The sequence below is a fragment of the Varanus komodoensis genome, unplaced genomic scaffold, assembly GCF_004798865.1.
Source record: "Varanus komodoensis strain SLA01 unplaced genomic scaffold, ASM479886v1 scaffold28, whole genome shotgun sequence".
Lineage (NCBI taxonomy): Eukaryota > Metazoa > Chordata > Lepidosauria > Squamata > Varanidae > Varanus > Varanus komodoensis.
In genome coordinates, this window is record NW_025335727.1 from 7445003 (window position 1) to 7468300 (window position 23298).

General features: G+C 41.3%; 1 protein-coding gene across 1 annotated transcript in view; it reads right to left on the reverse strand.

The window, feature by feature from the left end:
• Window positions 1–23292, reverse strand: part of LOC123025693 (fibronectin type III domain-containing protein 3B-like) — a 39535-nt gene extending 16243 nt beyond the window's left edge. The window contains exons 1-3 of the mRNA XM_044434666.1: window positions 22882–23292; window positions 7550–7716; window positions 4804–4931 (exon numbers count right to left, since the gene is read on the reverse strand). Of these exons, the coding sequence (XP_044290601.1) occupies window positions 4804–4931; window positions 7550–7716; window positions 22882–22919 (333 nt within the window). The 5' untranslated portion in view covers window positions 22920–23292. The remainder of the gene's footprint in view (window positions 1–4803; window positions 4932–7549; window positions 7717–22881) is intronic.
• Between the last annotated feature and the right edge of the window lie 6 nt (window positions 23293–23298).

Genomic DNA, 23298 nt, shown 5'->3' on the forward strand with positions numbered 1-23298 from the left:
CCTCATATGGCTTGCCCTGCAAACCAGCCACCATCCCTGTGGTCCTTTGCTGCACTGATTCCAACTTTGCTATATCCCTCTTGTAATGAGGGGCCCAGAACTGAACACAATACTCCAGCTGCAGGTGCACCAGAGTGTAAGCGTGTGTCACACTGTAGCCTGGGATTACCAGCTCAGGGTGAAACCAATGGTTGGGAAATGCTGGGAGTGGGAGGTCTCTTTTCTGGGCACTGTAAGTGTGTACTCTGAAAACTTCTGAAAACCAATTTCCCTCTTCCTCTGGCTGTTTTAGTATTCCATTCCCCTTGTCTTCCTTTTATTAAGCCTTTGTTATTTGTTCTGCCCCCCCAATGATAAATCTGTGCTGAATTTGCTTTCCTTTGGGTAAGAACTAATGTCAGCATGTTTTTTGCAATTTTCTAATGTCATGCTATTTCTTAATATTGCCCTCACCCCCTCTCCCTCTCTCATTCTCCCTCTCTCTCTCACACACACACACTAACATAATTGTCTGAATAAGAAACAGGCTGAAGTGTTCAACATTCAATGGGCTGACTGGGATTAAATTCTGCTTGACCCTTTTCCTCTTAGGAATGGTAATATTATGTTGTTGTTGTTAGTCACAAAGTCGTTTCTGACCCATCGCGACCCCATGGACAACATTCCTTCAGGCCTTCCTATCCTCCACCATCCCCCAGAGTCCACCTAAGCTCACACTGACTGCTCCAGTGACTCCATCCAGCCACCTCATCCTCTGCCGTCCCCTTCTTCTTTCGCCATCTATTGTTCCCAGCATTAGGCTCTTCTCCAGTGAGTCCTCCCTTCTCCTTAGGTGGCCAAAGTATTTGAGTTTCATCTTCAGTATCTGCCCTTCTAAAGAGCAGTCAGGGTTGATCTCCTCTAGGACTGACTGGTTTGATCACCTTGTGGTCCAAGGGACTCGCAGGAGTCTCCTCCAGCACCACAATTCAAAGGCCTCAATTCATATTACACTCAAGTCATATTATACTGTGACCATTCCCACCTGGTCATTACCCAACTGTAAAGACACTTGAGAGTTGAGTGTGCTTGTGACTGAAATGTGGATTATCATGTTGTCCGAATCCAACCACACCAACAAACTATAGTTTGTTAACCATGAACAAACATTATGGGTTGTTCAACAAACCATGGGTTCCTGCAATCCTTTACCCCACATTTCAACCAATCCATGGTTCAATAACAATTCACACTTGATCCGAATGCATTATTTTGTTATCTGAATTCTGTCACTGACTCTGAATTTGGTGGTTTCTCTCTTTTCTGGCCTATCCCTTTGATCTTTTGGGTCCTATTTACTGGGCTTCAAGAAATTCTGGCCAGAACTTCTCCTTTGTATTACTTTGAACAGCATTATGTTTCACCTCACAGTCATATCCAGTGTTAGTCTTATTTAGAGTACACCCACTGAAATGAATGAGACTTAGACTCTCAGTGAATAGAACCCATTGGCTACAAACTCTTGCAGCAAGAACGCCAGACCTGGAGTACATGTCTGATCTTCCCGGGGTACTAACTCCACCCTCTAGGATTCCTAGATGGCCGTACCCCATTTTGTGGTTTCCCAGCTTTTGTGCCAATTCCCTCATCACATTCTTAAAGGAGGAATATCCAATGGCTTAGTAGAGTAAGAGAGCTGTGCAACCATACATATATTGTTATTATTTATTTTGACTCAACCCTTTGTGCTTTTGACCTCATTCTCTTTGCATGTGACCCTCCCCACTCCCTGAATTTGAACCCTAGGGGCTCCTCCAAAACTGAATGTTGGCCCTCAGGGTGAAAGAGGAAACCCTGTTCCACAGCAATTTGTGACCCATGAGTGGTAAGGTGCAACATTTCTGTTCATGACATGCTTTCCACACTTACAAGATTGTGTGTCTACTTTGGGACTGGGAAGTGGGGTATACATTTAAACTAGAAACATAATATTTGGTACTGCACTATTGCATCAAAGGTTTTTTTAAGTGGATATACATCCCTGGCTCAACCATTCCAACAAAAGTGTGCTTCTTACTCATTTCATAAATTGAAAAATTACATGTAATTTACCTGCTTTCTAGAGCAAGAGCACACATCAAATTGGTTTTCAAAAATAAACACGAAAAAGGGAATATGGCCTGCAGCAAAGCTAAACTGTAACAAACCGATGCTCCTGCTACTGATAATTGTTCAGAGCATCTCCCCTCCAATTCCTGTAGACATTTATTTGACAAAATAGGGACATACAATCTAATCAGTACAGAGGACTGCATACAGGATGTGCACAATTCTGGCTGGCTAGACCAGGCTAGCCTTGCATATTTTTATTTTCAAGACTTTTCATTTGCACCATGTCAGTGAAAATCTGCTGGATGCCAGCCCTCAGTTGGAGATCATGTTGCTCTCCCTCTGAGAAGACATTTGTATAATTTCTAGTGCAATAACAGAGTAGACAGCTCTTGAAGGCAACCATTAGTAAATAGAAGCAATTGCAGAAAGACTCTTAGATGGAATCAGCTCTGGAAATGTTCTCTGACAGTGTCCCCTATTACAGTGACCACAGATGATGCATCTATAAAGACAGAATATCTTAAGACTAAGAAATGATACTGAATATTGTCTAAACTGCTCTGTAAACAAGGGTGGTTTTCTGTCCAGGAGCAAACTCGGGTGGGGGGGGGGAGGTTGTGCAGGTAATTGGAGTGCTTCATCTTAAATAACACTACCTGAGGATGATGTCTGTTGACTAGTGTATCTTGCCACCAACTGGCCCTCCTATCCTTGGAGCAGTTTGCCATGGCTTTTTGAAGAATAATGATTTTTAAAAATATTTCTCAAGCTGTCAAAGTGTTATTTCCAGCTTTTTGAGCTGGCTCTTTCAGGGACTCTCACATCTGGTATATCTTCCAAACTCTGCCATCCATCATCAATTCTCATGGCCACTAGCTTTGCACCTCTTTGCACTATCTACTCACAACTTGTAGGGAGGGTTGGCCTCTGACTCCACTTTGAGAAATAGATAATGCTGGAAAAACGTAGAAACAAATTCAAGTACAATCTTCTTTCTGGAGAAAGTGTCGACATGGGTGATTACAACAGTTTGCTTTTCCATGACTCCTTGGCTCCCAAAGCAATTTGCAATGATTCATGTTAAAAGGTACCTGAGGGCTTAGCTAGCTACTAGCATGCAATCAGCTGTGTTATAGATGGATGCGGAAAGGCAGAAAACAGTGCAAATGGGAAGCTATCTCTCCAATGACAATTACTGCAGAAATGCCATGGGAAACAGCAAATGCACCTTTTACTGCTAAGACAGTGTTGGAAAATGGACAATCCATCAAGCATACTGGAAAGGAAATGTTCAGAGAGCACCCACCCTGTACAGACATTCCTCTGCATAATAATATACCATAAGAACAGTGAAATACTGTATGCAGAACTGAGATGGAAACTGGAGACATCCTGATTTGTATGCTCAGTCTCTTAACCACTCTATTACTCCAGCTCTGAGAAGCAGCTTTCCTGGCTTGAACAGTATACTATGATAATCATCTCAGACTCTTTTCCAAGAACCACCTCTGAAGAAGGTTTGAATCAGAGAGAGTGTCTTTTTGGTGGTGGCCCCTTGATTGTAAAAAAGTTACAAATAACAATACTGTCATCTTCTCAGTGCTAGGTTCTTTTGTCTACTCCCTGGCATTTGACAGTGTATGCTGTTTTTTTAATGGGCTCTTGGATTTTAGTGGGATTTTTATGGCTGTGTTTAATTTTTTAATATTTTTTATAAGTAAATGGCTTTGTATTATACTATACTTCAGAGTTTTTCTTTCTTTGAAGTCACCCAGAGAGCTTTGGCTATTGGGTGGTATAGAAAAGTAATCAATGACTGCATGCATGAATGAATGAAAAGTACAAGGCAAGGCTGAAGTATTATAATATATGGGGGTAATAATAGTTGCAGTAAGAAAGAAAGAAGGATGCTGATGATGCCATTTAGACTACATATGAAGCGGATGTGGAAAGCCTAGATTTGTGAGGCTGTGTACAGCCAGGTACTGGCTTTGGTATTGGTGGAGAAGCTGGTGACCTTCAGACATTTTGGTCTACAGTTTCCACCATTTCTGACCATTGCCATCATTTCTGACCATCCGCTATGGTGGCTGGTGCTTTTGGGAGTTTGAGTGGCACAGCCTCTGGAGGCCAAAAGAACCTCAGCCTTGCATCAGAGAGAGTAAGGGCTTCTATATAGCAGAGCACCTCATCAGGACAGCAAGTGTGTAGCTCCCGTATGACGTTCTCAAGGAAAGTTTCATTCCATGAAACGTTTATCACAAAGCATTATTTTGGGTGTCTTCATCTCGTATCTCAGAAATCTGAAATTTTTCAGGAAAAGTCCAAAGAAAGTAGAACTTCCTATGCTGAATTTAGCCCTTCAGGCTTTTACAGCCACTAAGTGGTAGCTGGGATTATTAAACTTGGGAGGGGCCTTATCCACTCTCTGCTGAGTTGTTGACTTTGTGGGGTACAAGCTGAGCCAACCCTAAGATCAAACCTGAAGCTAAATTGTTACAGCTGTGATCAATTTTCTCATTCATGAATAGGATACAATGAATATGTCGAATGGGACATGGTATTTTACAAAACTAATTACTCCTCTACATTTTTCATGCTATTTGCAGAATTTAGAGTAATATACAGACTCGACCTCTAGGAAAGAATCATGTCATAAGGAAATCTTATCCTGTTATATGAACTTTATGTAAAACAGCACTTTCTGCATACCTGTTTGTACTCAGACTCTCTTCCAACCAGGACCTGCAAAATGTAACTGACCGGGTCTCCCTTCATAGGTGGTACTGTCTCCCATGCAATTTCACAGGTGTTACCTTCTAACTGTCTCACTCGAGGTGCTATAAAAAAGATTTTCATATGTTAATCAATCAATGCAAAAGGATATGTTGTGAAAATATTTATAATTCTCCCCTCTGTAATTTAATTCACAGAACACATTAAACTGAATGAATTCATCTTCAGAACTGTGGCCTAAAAATAAAGAGATTCTAGCAGAGGCGGATAAGAAAACTTCTACTGCAATCAAGTTTGATTTATAGTGGCAAAATCCATAAAATTTGCTCTTTCTAATCCCTCCCTCCCCCATTCCTCCCATTTATTCTGAATGCATGATACATTCTTTGTGAGAAATGTTTACATGTACTGAAGAAGTGGAACACTTTAACTGGGTGTGAAGCAAAATAATAATACATTAGAAATTTATTGTAGAATGGGTGTAGTATAACAAACATCTTATAAGAAGGAACACCTGCTGTCTGAGGAATAATTTAACTTCTGAAAAAGAAGTTTGTGGCACTTCTGGCACGCATAAAGTGAGCAGGATAGAATGCCAGAGATTAGAGGTAAAGCATGAAGAAGTGATCCAGTATGACAGGGAGCATTCTAAGAAACACTCCTGATATACCATGGAAAGAAGAAAATCCAAAGCTAAACCTAACTACAATCACATAAAGCAAACTCTAGAAGAAGACAAAAGTGGACATAAATGTCTACCTGAAAAACTAGCATGATAGAAAAATGTGGAGAATTGTAAAAGAAAGGAACAAAAATTCAATGGATTGACAGCTTGGTGTTATTCAGTTTACTGTGCTTTTTAAAAGTAAGCCATCAACCCCCTGGGCACTCACTACCCATTGTAACTGACTGACAATCTTGTCTTCTGATTGCAGAAGAATTTGGCTTTTCTTGTTGGAAAAGGAACCGCTAAATGTTAGTAGATGCTGATGAACTTGTTAGTCTCTCAGACAGCGCAGGGCACACGGGCAAACACAGCGGGCTCTCCGGACCTTGCTCATCAGAGACTTTACAGCTTCAGAGTGAGTGTTCTAGCCATGGAGGAAAGCATGGTTTGTTCTCACGGCACACCTGATTGCCTTAGCACATGCTGAGTGCCACTGGCGGGTGCTGGCAGGGGAATCCTCTTCTACTAGCCAAAAGCCCCCTGGGTCACTGACCAGTTATGGCATTCTGGCCTATCCATCAAGCATAAAGCCAACTCACTGGCTCTTGTGTAACCAGCCTCGGTCCTCACGGGAATGGCTGGACTGACTGCAGCAACATTCAAGCAATCCCAACCTCCACCCACCACCTCTGGGGGAAAAACAAAAACCCCAGTTCATAGCAACAGGAACAATAGTCTCTTTCTTTAAAAAAAACCTATGTGTTTGATGAATCACAGGCCAATGAAAGAGTAATGAAGAGCCAGGCCCTCAGTTCTGGGTTACGCCAAAGTTGGTGTTGTTTTAGTAAAATTATTTATTATCCACCTTTCTGGTGCTTCCAAGGCAGTGTGCAACGACTAGTGAAGCAAAGATGAACCAACTCAACCCCAAGGGGAAAATCTCAGAAAAGATACCCCTAAAAATGAACAAAATTGGCCCACTAATCAAAGGCCAAATGGAAGAGATGCCAAATGGAAGAGATGACAAAAGAGATGCCAGCAAAAAACAAAACAAAACAAAACAAAACAAAAGGAATGGCACTTTAGGGACTACTGAGGGAACTGAGCATGTCTCCTGAGTTTTTTGGAACACATCTGTAATTGTAAGTAACCATTTATCAAATAGCCCCTGTGTTCTTTTTTTTTTTTTTCCCTAATCCCCATCTGTTAATAGAGAGTTGGGCGAACATATTGTCTACTAAAAGAGTTAACAGATTGATTATAATAAGGGGAAGGAGGAGAGAAGAAGAATCAGATACTGGACTTGGCTTAAGTAGCTCTCCAGCCCTGGATCTCTCAGGCTTAAGTCCTCCATTCATCAAAAGGGGCCAGGGATGCTCCTAATGCTAATGCATAACCTACAAATGGACCTGGCTCTCCACTTTTATGTGAAACATCAGGGCTTGTCTGTATGAGCATCTCACTGCGTTGCACTGCCAGCAGTGCCCTTAGTGCTTGCCTTCTGCCTTTAAGGACATGGCTTTGATGGGGGTAGTGACAAACCTATCATAGCTCACAGCACACACACCACGTGACCTGTGCTGAAGGTGCCATTTCTTAATGTGGTACTTCTTTTTTCAAAAAGCATCCTTTTAAGTAGCACTGAAGCACTTTTCCGGCCATTTAGGGTACAATCCAACCAGGATACCCACAGCCCACCAAACTCAGAGTATTAGAGCGTCCTGTGCAGGATGGGATTGAATGGACCAGCCAGGGAAATTCCACGACAAGTTTTTATGGAGGCAAGCTTGTCAATGGATAACAATCCCTTCCGTACCCTGCATAAAATTCTGTAAATGTGGCAGGGCGAGGATGCATTAACAGCATCCTCAGCTACTTCCAAGTGAACTATACAAGAGCAATCAAGGCCCTTAAGAGTGAATTACTGTGGAGATAAAAAGCAATTGTGCCACCCCCGCTCCGTAGCGGAAAGTGAAAAGCATTAGGGACGTGATTTGTGATTTGTATGGATTCATCTGCCTACTCCAACCCGTACTGGGGGTGCATCTTATTTACCTTTGATGACAGGGGGAATAGATTTGGTTGTGCTGAAGGTAAACACTTCTGAGAGAGGTCCTTCCCCAGCATCATTGACAGCTTGTATCCTGAACGTGTAGCAGGTAAATTCCATGAGCCGTTGTACCTTGTAGGTGTGACTTGGTCCCCTATAGATTGGAATAAACCTAAAACAATAAGAGGAGAGAACACCAAGTGAGTTATTCTTTATCGCTAACAGTGTATGTCGCTGACTGACTGTACTTTCTCTACATGTGGCTAAGCAAGCGGCATATTGATTGACTGATACCTTGCCCCTTTTCTTACAAGAGCGCAAAGTGGTTTGTGTCCTTCCTCCTCCTGCACTCAATCTTAACCCCAGAACAACCACCTTGTGAAGCAGGTTGGGCTGAGAGTCTGTGACTGCCCCAGAGCCACCCAGTTGGCCCCATGGCTGAGCAGGGACTGGAACCCAGATCACCCTGGTCCCAGTCCCACACTCTTCACAACTCCACCACACTGGCTCTTGGTTCAATAAATAGGTTGGTTCAATTATACAGAACTGCACATCAAGCATCCCATATGCCTATGCAAGTGCCCTGAATCGTTCGTGTGCATCATAGGCATTTCTAGGCAGTACATGCCTCTGAACCTCCATGCTCAGGTAATTCACATAGGGCAGTTGTTACTGTTGCGGGGAAGTTGCATGTGCCCACAGAGCAACCGCTGTTCACATTACCAGAACAGAACAGCATGTTAAGTAGCCTCTGAAAATGTCTTATATGGTTAGGCTAGGATTCCAAGTGCTTTCACATATACGTGTGCACACAGACACACACAAAACCTCCTAATGCGCCCTTGGAATCCTAGCATAATTGTGTTACATGAGTCACTAACAGTGTTGCTATGCCTCGATTAGTAATCTGAAATTTAGGCCCCAGATAGTGATCTGTTTTAGTTGCAGCTGCTGTTTTGTAAATTAATGATCTCCCAACTCACCGTGTTCAACTGCAATGGGTCACATTAGCTGAACCCAGACCTACACCCAGTGGCTGTTTGTACCATGATGGAATGTCATTGGAATCCAGGAAACAATTTTGCCTTGGGATTAAGGGATCAGCTAGGAAGCCACCCGGCTTAAACAGAAAAAAGCCATGGCTCTCTCTGCAATCTCACCAGTGACTGCCTCTCCAATGATGTCCAACTGGCAGTGACTGTTACTAGTTGGCCACCATTTTCCCCAGTCCCAGAAAATTATACAACTGTATTCATATACTATATACATAAAGTCCTTTGAAAGTGAATTTGCATGGCTGTCTGTATGCGTGTCCTCGCCTAGTGAATTGCTTTGCCTGTTTTGGCTGTCCAGGGAAGGCAGAGGAGGAATATGCAACCTGCAAAGACATTGACAAGGTGAGACCGCATATTGGCTAATCAGCCCAGAGGTGCCAGAGACCAGTGGATCAACTGAAAGGCACCGATAAGTGGGAACAAAATGGAAAAAGGAAACGTACCAAAAGAGGAAGAGGGCAGCATCTTCCATGTCTCAATTTCAAGTTTTGAACTGATGGAGTGAATGGAGCCCCACAGAGGGGTGCAGGTTAAAGTACCACTGGCGCTGACACCCGCCTGGCCCCATCCTGTTCTGTCACTTATAAAGACTTCAGAGATTCAGGGAACCAGAAAAACCACAGCCCAATTGCTCTTGTTAATGTTCCAAAAACAGCATCAACAATAGCAACAGTACTTCCTCGGAAATGAACAAAAAGGGGTAGGGACCAGAGCGGGGAGGGGAAGGCAAGATGGATTCTGACACACAGGACACTGGGATATATGCCTGAGCTGGCTGGAAGACTGAGGGGTAAGGAGGCAGGTAAACAGAAACAGGAAGCACAATCACCTGTTGGGGGTACTGTGGGTTGTTTTGTGACTAATCTGTAATGCCCAGCTGCTCTGCATGAGATGCTCATGCAGCCGTTATGTGGAAAGGCAGCCTGGTAAACCTCCTCTGGACTGGCATCTGTTTAAGCTTTATCTCTGTATATGAACTGTCTCCATAAAAATGGAACTACTAAATGATGCCAAAACCAAAGCAGAAGATGGATGTACAAGTAGACACAATACCAACCCACTTTATATTATTTGACAGTTGTGTCCTTCACTAGCCCTCAAGTATCTGTGAAGAAAATTTAGGATATTCATGTCTGCTCTTCAGTTTCTTTCCCCCTTCTTCCTAATAGTGTTTTTTTATCCTTTTTTTACTCTCTTTATCAGTCACCCCAGGACCCTTTTATTTCCCCATTTTACAAAGTACAGTATCCTTCCCACCTCAAATTCTCCAATGTCCTTTCCATCTTGCAGAATTATGACCATAGGTCCCTAAATTACACAAAGCATATCAATTCATGCCCCTGGCCAGAAGGTCTCAATCTAGGGTGCAATTTTATGCAAAGTTTAGACAGAAATAGGTGTACAACTTCCAGAATGCCGACTAGCTGGCTGATGCTTTTTGGGACTTGCATGTGTTTATCTGCCTAAACATGCCTAGGATTGCTCATTTAATTCATCAACTTGCCCCCAAATCCTCTCCTCATATTGAAGGATTGAGGGATTACATGTTTTGTATCACAGTCCCAATAAGCCATGATAAGCTGCTCTCTAAATTTAGGGGGGAAAGTCAAAGAGGGTTCTTAATACAGAAGCTATGATCCAGAAGAGAAAGTCAAGTATGCATATATTGATGCTCTCTGGTATGTGGTACAGACAGGAAGAGAGGTATGCCTCTGAATTGCAGCCTTAAAGATCAGGAAGTGCAAACCACATGAGAAATAAAAATGTGTCTCGGTGATTTTCCAAACACACTGTCTCCAGCCATGCTCCTTGAGCATTGAATATAGTATTGCAATTATAGAACAACAGAGCTGCTGAGACACAAAATGTTATGGCCTGAAGCCTGATCCTGTAGACCATTTTACTTGACACTTGTACACAATCAAATGCTAGCCTGATGTGTGTATCAGGTTCAATGTGCACTGAAGTTGCATAACTGCTTGCCCTGGCAACCAGATCATTTTTCAGCACATGTTGTGCACTGAACTGTTTTGTCTTGGCTCTGGCAATCAGATGACCACTTCACCGAATGGACAACCAGTGCTCTGAATTTTCTGCACTTCTAATTAGCAACAGCAGGAACAGAAAGCCATGAAGCAATAGAATACTAAAGTTTCTCAGAATAAATATGGATTCACTGGGCTACAATGGTTCACACTACAATTATAACAAGACTCAGACCAAGAAATTATAGACAGTAGAATGACCAAAAGGCCAAGTGCAGATGCCGAACTGATTTCCTGTAAGCTCTGGGCTGGAGGTTTTCACAAATTATCTCCAGTTCTGCTCTCCTGGTTGCAAGGTACCCCTTCCTTTCCCTATGCTAAAACATGATTGAAACCCAACATCTGCAGTGATGCTGGATATTGTGAGCACCATGCAGTTATTTTCCTATTTATTTACACATTTATAGGCTGTTACTCAATCCAGACTTACAAACCAACTTCAAATCATGGTTAGTTTCAGTCTTGGGTTAGTGTCAAACTTACTTAGCCTTTGTCCCAAGATATTTATATAAAGGACGGCATACAAAAGTTTTAAATAAATAATAATACATTGTACAGCTGTAATGTTAAACCATGCACAACAAACAAAGAAGAGAAGAAAAAAGGTGCATTCATTCCTGAACTTAGATGCGGTGTAATGGGCAGCTAACACATTTGCCCTGAAAGGACTGCAAATTTACCACTGTGTGAGTAGCTATTGTAATTTCATGCCAAACTAAGAGAGCACAAAATGGTTGAACTTCATTGCTTAATGCTGGACCCCATGTCCTTTCTAGCTAGCACAACTCACATCTTCAGCTGATGGTCTTCCCCTGTATGCACCAAGCAAACCCATAGAATCTTCTGCATGTGCCTCAAGAAACAGGAACTATGATGTGCTAAAAGACCTCTTGAAGATGAATCTGTCTACTCAGGCTTTCCCTCCGTTCTGCTTGTAACATTTTTATGCATTTATTATTTCATTGCATTTTACCAGGCCTGGCCAATCCAAGCAATCCATACTGCCTGCCAAACAAAAGGACCCTAACCCTAACCCCTATTATTATTAATAATGTACAAGACAACCTTCCAACAGAGTATCACTCAGGGTGGCCAATGGGGAAAATGGAGATCCATCAAAATACAGGCTAAACCACATTAAGGTATGACTTCTGCTCTGGAAGAGTGGCCACTCCAAGCGTCTTGCCAAGAAACTTCAGATTCAAAGACCAGGAGTTCCTGGCATCTATTATACTATTCATCATACTCTGCTTCCAGTGATGTAGACTTAGAAACCAACAGTACTAAAGCACAGACATGACTCCATACAACACAAGCAAATCTTTTAGATACCTTCTTAGAACATGAAAAGCTTGCAAAGGAAACAAGGTGAACAGAATCCAAATACTACTCTTCTTTCCAATGAGTGTTTCCAACACACACCACCTTTTAATGGAAGCTCAGTCTTTAAAAATGTAAATATGCAAAGCCTGGGGAAGAAAACACCCTTTCCTAGTGGAGGCAATGTTCCACAGAAAAATTACTCATATCTTTTCTACATTACTATCTGAACCAGTGACATTCCCAGGCGTTCTCACGTCAAACAAAGAAATAATGTACAGACATACAGAACACAGCGTTCCTAGAAAGAATGAGCAGAAGATGACAAAGCTTCAATTTTGTCGTCAACATATTTTTGTCCCCTGCAATGCTCTTCCAGGAAATGGTTTGCATGTCACCAAATGCAATTTGAATTGAATTTCCTGCCGACATTTTAAGGCATAGACCTATGAAACTTGTGAAATTTGGTCCTTTAACCTTGGCCTTTATATTTTTATTTAGGGCCTCCCTCCATTTTTTGACATATTCCCAATAAGGCTATTTTCAAAGCAAGCCAACTCAATTTGCAATTATGCAAAGGTGGAAGTTAGACATCCAAGCATAAACAAACATATTGGGTACTGCTTTACCATGCAGGCATTATTTGTATCCCTTGCAGGAAGGCATTATTTGTATCCCTTGCAGGAAGCAACAGAGAAAGAGCAATAACAGTGGGAGAGATGTCATTAATATTTTAATGAGCTAAACTTCTGACCTGAGGCTGTTTTTTCCACAGCACAAGGAACTAAAGCATTTGCAACTGAGGTTTACACTTCAACAAGCGACAGCTGCTAATAGGCAAATGAGATTACCACCAAAGGCGAGTGTCCATTTTAAAACAATAAATGCCTCTCCTCTCTTGCTATTTAGAAAATAAAACGAATGCCCAAACTGTTCTTCTACTTATACACGTATTACACCTTCAGCTATTTATGGAATCATTTTTATATATTTTGTGCTAGTCTGTGTACAAACTCAGGAGATTCAAAAGAGGACCAAATAATCTGGCTAATGAAATGAAGAGCATGAAGTTCCAAGAATTGTTTAAACTGGAAAGTGGGTGTGAGGAGGGGGGCGGAAAGCAAAAGGGACAAACCATTAGCTGATACAAGGAAGTGCATCTTTATCTTACTGAAACCCTTTAACAATGGTATACCATCAAGGAAGCTGCATTTTCACTGCTTGTTTACCTTGTGAAAAGAATAGCATGTATCCCACTACGTGTACAAGTAATCAGTACATGGACTGCACAGAACACATTTTTACACCATCAGTATTGAGTGACATGAGGTGGTATTATTCCTGAAATTTCTAGAAGCAACTGATTCATTATTCTCTATTTCTCTGCTTGGAAAATGGTTTCAGAGGCTTATTTAAAATAATAAAAAGCAATGATTTATTATGTACTGCTTTAACATTGTTTACTGGGCTAATAACAATGTCACATGAGTAGGATTCTGCTTGTGGAGCATCCTTCCCCCAAAGCACCTCCAAACTACTCTGAAGGATTCTCCAACCTTCCAGAGCAGATGTGAAGGGTTGCAGTGAACGGGTGGGTGGCAAACAGAATTAACTAGTGGTGACCATTCTGCAGGTGGAGAGCCAGAAATGCATACAAATGATTGTTTGCATGTTATGCGTTTAACTAATTTGTATACCACACAGATAATTCCAGTTAATGGGTGATCTAAACATGCAAAAAATGAAGAAAGGAAAAGTGCCTTAAAAAACAACAACAGCAACTGACCGTGTGCTTGGTACAATACAGAATATACAATACAGAATCTCCTGGCAGCTGCCCATCCTGGAAAACTGTAGTGGGGTAGGGAGAAGAAAGCAGGAGGATGGAAAGAGAAGAGAGTATAGGGCTGTATGGATTTTGTCTACTTTTCTCTGATTGTCAGTCAACTTCTATTCCATGATTTGTTCATTGATGGAATCATATTCTTTTCACCAGTATTTCCTTTTACTTGCATGAGCACTAATGCACATTAATATTAATCAATCAATCAATACAGATCCAACCTAACTAACTAACTAACTAACCAACTAACTAACACATTAGCACAGATCCAACCTACCCTCCCCCATGCTGGCCCAAAAGTGAAAAATCAGTCTACACATCCATTTGAATCCATGGATGATTTGTCCAACATGGAAGTGCTTTGCACAAAGTTTGAAGAGAGAATAAAAGAATGGGGCAGGCCAACCGCACTCTGAATTTTTAATAATGAGACAGGGTATAATTGGCTTGCTTGCTGCATCCGCCATTTGGTTGCTATTCAGAACCAATGAAGAAGTTATTATTAGTAGAATGCATTTCTCCCCTCCTGTTATGAACCCAAAGTGGCTTGCATAGCTTCATTTTGGCCATATAACTGATTCTGGGTTAGTAAAACCTCAGTTACTTTCTTTAAAACATTCAGGATATCAATGAATATAGCACAAAATAATTTAATACTTTTTACTCTCATAGGACTTATGGAATACTTTACTACAGACATAATGTGGCAGTTACAATGCAAGAATCTTTTTTTTTTTCTTTTTTTATTTTAAAATTGTTTGGTTGCTATATCCAACATGCTTTTTATTAACCACACTGCAATCTAGACTTGAGAAGGTATATGAAGGCAGGATTTGGTGTCTCAGTGGTGCAAGCAAGCATTTTAAAGACTCGTGGGGGAGGGGGCACCATCCTCTGTCAGCAAAATGTCTTGGATCCACATGGAACCACATGGAACCAATGATTGAATTGGTCTGATCCAGCATGGCAAGTCCTGTGTTACTCTTCTCGATGGCTCTGCAGCCTTTGGTGTAGAGATGGAGATTTACACTGCACATACATGAGCAAGAAATGGAGGCAAATCGATTTACCAGGCACGAATATTCAATCTAATTGGGGGTTGATATTTGTCACCCAAACCTAGATGCTATAGCTTAAAAATGGCAGTTAACCTAAATACCAAGTGTAGTTTAAAGGTGGGTTGTTTAAATCATGGTTAAAGTATAGCATCCAGGTTCAGATATTATGTAGCAGCCTCTGATCATCAACTTGATCAGGAGCTGAATATTTGAAATGGCCATGGAACATGCCTGGCACCTGCCACAGCAAATTAAAGTTAAGGAACCCACAATCTGGTTTGCAGGTAAAGGCAGCAAATCATGAAATGGGTCATTGTGAGAGCTTGGACACGTTTTCCCAGTATTAGGAAGACATCATAAAGAATCACATACATGAAATGAGAAGAGAACAGAGGAGGAGGAGATTACAGGTACTTGCATGTGAGGCACACAGTGATACTGATTTGTGATGAATACTTTTAGTCAAATAATGTCCTATCAACTTTTCTTGTTACCTGTTAACTAAAGGATTTGGTTATTTAAAAATATATACTATAGCAACCATATGATTCAGTCATAATTGCTGATTTCCTTTCTTTATTTGCCAGCCAAATCCCATTAACAGCTGCACACTTGATTATTATGAATATGATAATTGACTTTTTTTTGCAGTACTTTATTAAATTTTAAAACAGTACTAAAAACATCAATCCTCACAAACATTGGAACTACTGAGTCAGCCCCTTATTACATATCTTTTAACATTCTGTAATCATATTCAGATCCATTTATGGAATCTTAAAAAACATTTTTAGGTCTAAACCAAGTCCCCTTTCTCCAGCCAATAATAATATAAAAAAAGGCTCCAAATTTGATAGAAGTATAATCAACTTATTTTTTAAATGTACTTCTGAACCTCTCCAAGCTGGATTAAAAACAGGCACTACTATTAAAGTAGGAGTTAATGATCTTAATTAAGTTAAGAGCATAAACCATGTTTTAATTAGACTCTTTGAAAACCTACAATTGATAGGTAATAACTATATTCTTCAGAAGGCAAAGCATGCATGCAACTTCCATCTTTGCATACAAACTGCTTATACTCACATTATTTTAAAAGTAATATACTAGGACATTTCATGTGCAATGCAAAGCCATGACTGGCATTATACTGGCATATCAGCAAATCATGATATGTGCCCTCTTCAAACCAGCACAAAAAACCACATATTGTTTATAGCCATTGGCTACTGCAAACAATACAAAAGTGGAACTATCTATAACAATTTGCAATCTTGGTTTGGAATATTAACAATTTGGAGGATTGCCTTTTCAAAAAGCTAATGATAATGAAAACAAGGAAGTAAATTGCTTGGTATTAGCGGGATTGGGAGTTGGAGGCACTGCTTTGCAGTGGTTCCGCTCCTATCTCAATGGCCGATTTCAGAAGGTGGTGCTGGGGGACTATGGCTCTGCGCCATGGCAGTTATGCCATGGAGTTCCGCAGGGGTCCATTTTGTCCCCCTTGCTATTTAACATCTACATGAAACCGCTGGGAGAGGTCATCAGGAGGTGTGGGCTGCGGAATCATCAGTACGCTGATGATACCCAGCTCTACCTCTCGTTTTCCACCAATCCAGGTGAGGCAGTGGCTGTACTGAACCGGTGCCTGGCCGAGGTAATGGGCTGGATGAGGGCCAATAAACTGAAGCTCAGTCCAGACAAGATGGAGGTCCTGTTGGTTGGCAGATCGGGCTTTGGGATGGGGGACTTAGACCTTGTCCTGAATGGGGTTGCACTCCCCCTTAAGGACAGGGTCCGCAGCTTGTGAGTGCTGCTGGACCCAGAGCTATCGTTAGAAGCTCAAGTGACAGCGGTGGCGTGGAGCACTTTCATTCAGCTTTGGCTGGTCCATCAGCTGTGTCCATACAGCCTGGGAACAGTGACACACGCATTGGTCACTCCCCGATTAGACTTCTGTAATGCGCTCTACGTGGGGCTGCCCTTGAAGACGGTCTGGATACATCAATTGGTGCAAAATAGAACTGCCAGGCTGCTGACGGGGACTGGGTGTTGTTCTCATATAACCCCAGTCCTCCGTCAGCTCCACTGGCTCCCCATTGAAGTCTGGGCCCAATTCAAGGTGCTGGTTATCACCTACAAAGCCCTGAACGGCTTAGGTCATGGTCACCTAAAGGAACGCCTGTGTCCATATATGCCCTCCTGCCCCTTGAGATCGGCGGCAGAGGCCCTTCTCCGGGAACCCTCCGTGAACGATATTAGGAGGGTGAGTACTCGGAGGAGGGCTTTCTCTGCGGTGGCGCCCAAGCTATGGAATGTGCTCCCCAGAGAGGTCCGCCTGGCGCTGTCATTTGTTTTTCGGCGCCAGGCCAAGACCTTTTTATTTAAACGCTATTTTAATTGTTAAGGTTTATTTGTTGATTTTAAACCAGGCTGTTTCCACTATTTTATGTATTTTATTTATTCTATGATTTTTTTTTTGTATTTATACGTGGGATTTTAATGATTGTAAGCCGCCCCGAGGCTTATGCGATGGGGATGGCATATAAGCTGTCTAAATAAATAAATAAATCTCACTACACATGTTATTTATTGACCACAGAGAAACTCCAGCAACATTTTGACCTTTTCCTTTGAGTAGCACATTTGATGAAGATGATTCTTGTAAGGTCAACTATTATTAGCACTAATTACCACAACTTTCCTTTCCCTCCCCAATCCGACTCCAACTCCATTAATTAAGAGCTTCAAAGTCCAGCTATATGGTCACAAGTCTGGTTTCTAGAATACATTTGAAGGCGTATCTGAATATGCATGCAGATTCACCTTTATCATATCAGAATATGCATGCAGATTCATGTTGAGAAATACAACTTAGGTGATGCCTGGCTCCATATTGAGAGAAATACTTATCCATTTGCATTCAGCACCACTTACATGGCTGCTCAAACATCAATGAATTGTTACAATGAATTGCTCCTTTTCTATTTCTTAAAATACTGCAGCACTTATGCAAATCAAATATCTACGATCAAGTGAACTGTAATGTTTAAAGGAAGACAGTGCAATTTCTACAAATGTAGCTCTTGAACAGTTGTAAAGGCATTTTATCATTATGTAGCTTTATAAGGGAAAAAAATCAGTTCACAGCACCCATGACAATAACCATGAGCTAAAATTGTTCTACTTGGAATAGTTAATGTAAGTAAAATCATTGGATTGGAAAAGGCAGGAGCTCCAGTCAGCTCCATCTCAAAATCCAATACTATATTCTTGGAAATGGCTGCTTATTATCTAACTTGCAAATTTTGATTTTCCAATGCAATACCATTCTTGAAACAAGAAGTTCATGAGATAGCTGCATTTAATACAGGATTTACCATAGGTATCGCCTATGTTAATCTTTACTTTTAGTTAAATTGCTGGGCTGGGTGTTTAAGTGCTTAAATTGTTGGTGTTTCCATTTTCATTGGTTTAATGTGTAACCCTTTGAGTGTTTAGACAGAAAAGGTCTTCCACTCCCAGCACACCCAGCCAGTAACAGTGGCTAGACTTCTTTTCTGTCTTCATAGGATTGTATCCTTGACCTGTTTTATCCATTTTGCTGTACTGGGCTGCAGAGTGTCTTTTAGCTTAGCGTTTTAGTTTTGCAACTGTAAAGAGGTCATTTTAGTTGTATCTTATATTTTTAGTTATGTATGAAAACCACATAAGGCATATCAAGGATACACCTTGATATAATTGTTGTAACAGATACAACAATCATACCACCCTATTATTAAAAAGTAACATGATAAAATAATAGAGAAAGCTATATATATAAGACACAATTGCCTGAAACTAAATGGAAATACAGTTACTTTCTAAAGTACTATTCCATAAACAGTACTTATAAATAACAGTTGAACTGTTAACAGACTTTTAGAACTTAAAATTTCTTTGTGAATGGAGGTAATGAGGTATATCATGTATTATTTAGATTAAACAGAACCAAGAGTTTTGTTTATTAGTGATTTAGGTTTGTAAAGAGAGCCTAACCTCAAGCCACTGGAAAAACTTCTGGGAACACATTAAAAATACAGTATATATTGTTAAAAAACAAAAAAAGCAAATGATTGGCCGAAACAAACTATTTAGTAAAGAAGAACAAGGAAAAAGCAAGTTGTAAAATCCATGGACACCTGCAAAACTTAACCCATTATACACTAAACCAACCCGAAAGTATAGGAATTGTTTCCTGATACTGAAAACTCCAAAAGTGCAAGTAAGGTCATCCAGAGGACAAAGAGGACATAGTTATACTACAAATTAAAACATTAGTGAATGATTTAATAATATTGTGAAAAAACAACTTAGGGAACTAGAATTTTATCTGCCTACTGAGAATTGCTGCCCTTCTCTATACCTAAACTCTCCATGGTTTTACAGTTGGCTGAACTAGTTAAAATCTGTAATGTGGACATCAATTGCTTATCATTTTCTTTTTAATTATTGTAGACTTAACCCACCCTTAGAAAACCTCATTTTACTTTGGCAAGGCACAAAGGAAGCTGTTGTGATGATAAGTTCATTGATCCGTCTAACTCAGTCTTGTTTATTCTGAGTGGCAGTGACTCTCTAGGAGACCAGAGATGGGCTGAATCTACAGAGAGCATTTTGCATGCAGAGCACATCCCTACCACTGAGTTCACAGTTTTGTTTGCTGGTAAACTAATAGAGAGGCAACGTCACTGGCAAGAGCTCAAGGAAACATTGACATAATTGGCAAAGCGTTCCATAATTAGCACATTAGCTAATTGTATCACTTCAGTGCTGGCTCTTGGAAACACCTGCAAATTTCCCAGAAAAACCATAATGGTTTAAGAGCTGAAGATTAATGACTGCCATCAAAAATGACAGCTTTGATACAACAAAGTTAATTTGTTTGACCTGGATTTTCTTTCTTTTTCTTTTAATCCCTATTATGCTCTGGAAAGTAATTGTTAGGTTGTATCTTTGGACTGAATTTTGGATTATTGCTGGTTAAATATCTTCCCAGACAATAACCTAGAGTCTCACCAATAAAGAAAACATGCAAAGTTCACACAAGCATGCTTTATTGTACTTGTGAACTGGAGAGACAGAGGAAAGCTATACAAAGCTGTAACAAGAAATGCTAAATTTATTTTCTGAAACAGAAGGGGTGGTGTTGCGAGTCGGCAAAGACCTGACTTGGATATTTGCTGTGTACATCCCAGGTCAAACTTCTTTATTAAATGAAAGTTCCCAAGTACCTTGGTTTACCACCTCTGTAATTGATGTCACAACCACTATCCAAAAGTTCCTTGTACTGAGACTACTTTCAGAGGGATTCCCCCAGATTTTAGTGTGTGGGAGAGAGAGGGAATTGCAGTAAGATGCAAAAGTCCACTCAGTGATGTATTAAATGCAAGCGCATATACAGTGGAATGAAGAAGAACCATGACTCAGCTGTAGAGCATCTGCTTTCACGAGGTGCAATCCAAAGCAGAGAGGGCTGGAGAAATTTCTGCCCAAAAGCCTGGAGAGCAGTTGCCATTTCTGCCTTGACAATATATTGTGCAAGATCAGACCAATGGCCTGATGCAGCATAAGGCAACCTGTGCCCATGCTCCTAGCAACCCTCCCCTTGTGTCTGGATTCAGGTGTAATCCTTGGTATCATCTCCTTTTCCAAAGTATGCTGGTAGCAGGTCTTGGAAAAATCTAGGGAGATGCTACCAGGCAGACTAGACAGACCTAGCCTAGATAGACAAGCAGTTGGACTCAGCACAAGGCAATTACAATTTGAAAGCAGCGGTTTGGATCTTCATATGTATGCCTAACAGATGTCGTTCGGTATTGCAATGTTCATTCAACAGATGCTAGGGAAAACTGAAGGCCAAAGAAGAAAAGGAAGACCAGACAAGAGATGAATTGACTCCATAAAGGAAGTCACAGCCTTGAATTTAGAGCAGCTGAGCAGGGCTGTCGTGGACCAGACATTTTGGAGGGCTTTCATTCAGAGGGTTGCCATAAGTCGGAGACAACTCGAAGGCACATAGCAACAACAACATTCAGTAAAACTGATGCGATGATCAGAAATATGGATACTCATATGGAAGAACTGCATGGGAGCCTTGAGTTCCATCCCTCCTCTAACAGCACCCTGGTTATTAATTGCCACGGACAATGAAAGAAGGATGGCAACTTTGGCTGCTGATATGCAGAGCTAGAACAGCGAGAGACTGAAATGGATCGCCCTTTAAAAAGAAATATGGTTGGTTGTGCTTGCTCAGAGGCCCAGTCAGCACAGCTTCTCCTGACTGTAACCCCTGCTCTACTAGTTTAATATATGGACAAATAACAGGGCTAACCAGAGAGAAAAATAATTCTATTCTGCTCAATTATACATCGCTGCAGGGACCATACATCTGCCAAGCATGGCTTTGCAACAACGCAGTTGTTTTATTAGTCACTCTTGTCCAAGAAAATTTCTATTCATTGGAAGGCTCTTGGCATTTCTTTAGAAAAAAATCAGTGAGTGGTTTTTGGACCTCTTGAGTAGGAAGTTTGCAAGACAGGTCTCAGAGTATTAACTTTTTAAATATTTTAAATATTTTAATTAATATTAACTTAAAAAACAAAACAAAACTGTGGTATCAAATGAAAAAAGTGACACGCTTCTGTATCAGCAGCACATGTCTTTTCACATCAAGGATCCACTGCCCCAGCCCATTTGCCCTTTCATTAAACACTGCTGCATCTTTGGGAGCCAGTGCATTAGACCAATTCTTTCCTTTTGTTCCTTAAGTAAGTGCAATATATTAAAACTTAGCAATGTCTCTGGTTGTGGTTATGATAGAAGTGCTGCAGTTCCAAAGGCATCCAGCACCATAAGAAGGGGTTCAAAAACAAGGACTGGCCTTGATGGCCATCCACAATGTAGTCTCATTGCTGGCTCTGCCCCACCTCTATAGGCTAAGGGAAGGGTCTGGTTTGTGACACACCTAAACTGGTTTGTATAACATGGCCAGTTCTCTGCGAGTGATTCATCCTGTAATAAGCCACAGCACATGCCAGGTATGTGTGGCCACTGTTTTGAATATGCAATCTCCAGCTGGGGTGATTGGGGTTTGTAGCATGTTGTGCAAACCTAACCAGCGTGGGTTATTTGAGGATGAAATAACCTTGCATAGCCCTGAATTAGTAGTATGGTTATGTGAGACTGGTTTGCATGACACACCACAACCCCCAATCTTCCCAACAGGGGGCTGCATATTCCAAATAGCAGCCACATGCACCTGGCATGCACCACAGGAAAATAACCCTTGGTGAAATATCCATATTGCATGAAGCAGTTCAAAGCCTCTTAAGAGCTGCACAACTGCAGGGGCAATCTACTTTGCTGAGAGAGAAGTTTGATCACCTGTGGTTTCTAGAGTCTCCCAGGAGGTAACTGCAAGGCCAGGGAAAGGGGATGTGTAACTCTATAGTCATGCACTGACTTTGGAAAGACTGGAAAGCAGTGACACATGGTGCCATTGCTCTGGCATATCAACAGTGCCTGGGCATCTGGACCCCACAAGTGCAGACTCTCCAACAGCAGGGTGCTAACTAAAGGGATGGTGCTATTAATTTATGCAAAATTAGCTAACCCACTGGCTTATCACACACACGCATGTGCATGTCTTATGTGGAATTAATTGCACGATGGAAAAATAAAGAAATCCACAGGTCGAAATAGCATTTTTAGAGTGTGGCGTAGTGGTTAAGAGCATGGGACTGGGACTCAGACGACTGGGGTTCTAGTCCCCTCTCAGTCATAGAGCCAACTGGGTGACTTTGGGCCAGTCACAGACTCTCAGCCCAGCCTACCTCACAGGGTTGTTGCTTGGGATAAGATGGAGGAGGAGAGATGATGGAAGCTGCCTTGAGCCCTTTGTAGGAAAAAGGCAGGATATAAATCGAAAAATAAATTAATAAATAACTTTGTGCACAGGACCTCATACTCTCTTACCTCTTGTTCCTGTCCTCCAACTGCAAGATGTACACCATGTCATCAGAAGCGTGCTGCTTGGAGCTGCTCTCTCCCCATTTCAGCTTCAGGCTCTGAGGACCGGCTGCAGTGCACTCTAGCCGAGGAGGTAAGGGTGGCAGTGGCCGGGTCTTTGCTTTGATGAAGTGGCTAAAAGGTCCAGCTCCAATTTCATTTACAGCCTGAATCCGAATCCTGTGTTTGGAAGACACCAAAAAGAAGTTGAAATTTATTTTTTAAGTCAATCGATTTCCTCCCTTCTCAGTGAAATAGAGGAGGATCCATAACTATGTTTAGTACCTAGGTGTGGGGATACCTGAGTGCAAAGACACATCTTTCATCATTTGAGCACAGTTTCTGCTGTTGGGTGCGTGAAACATATTCCCTGGAATGATGCAC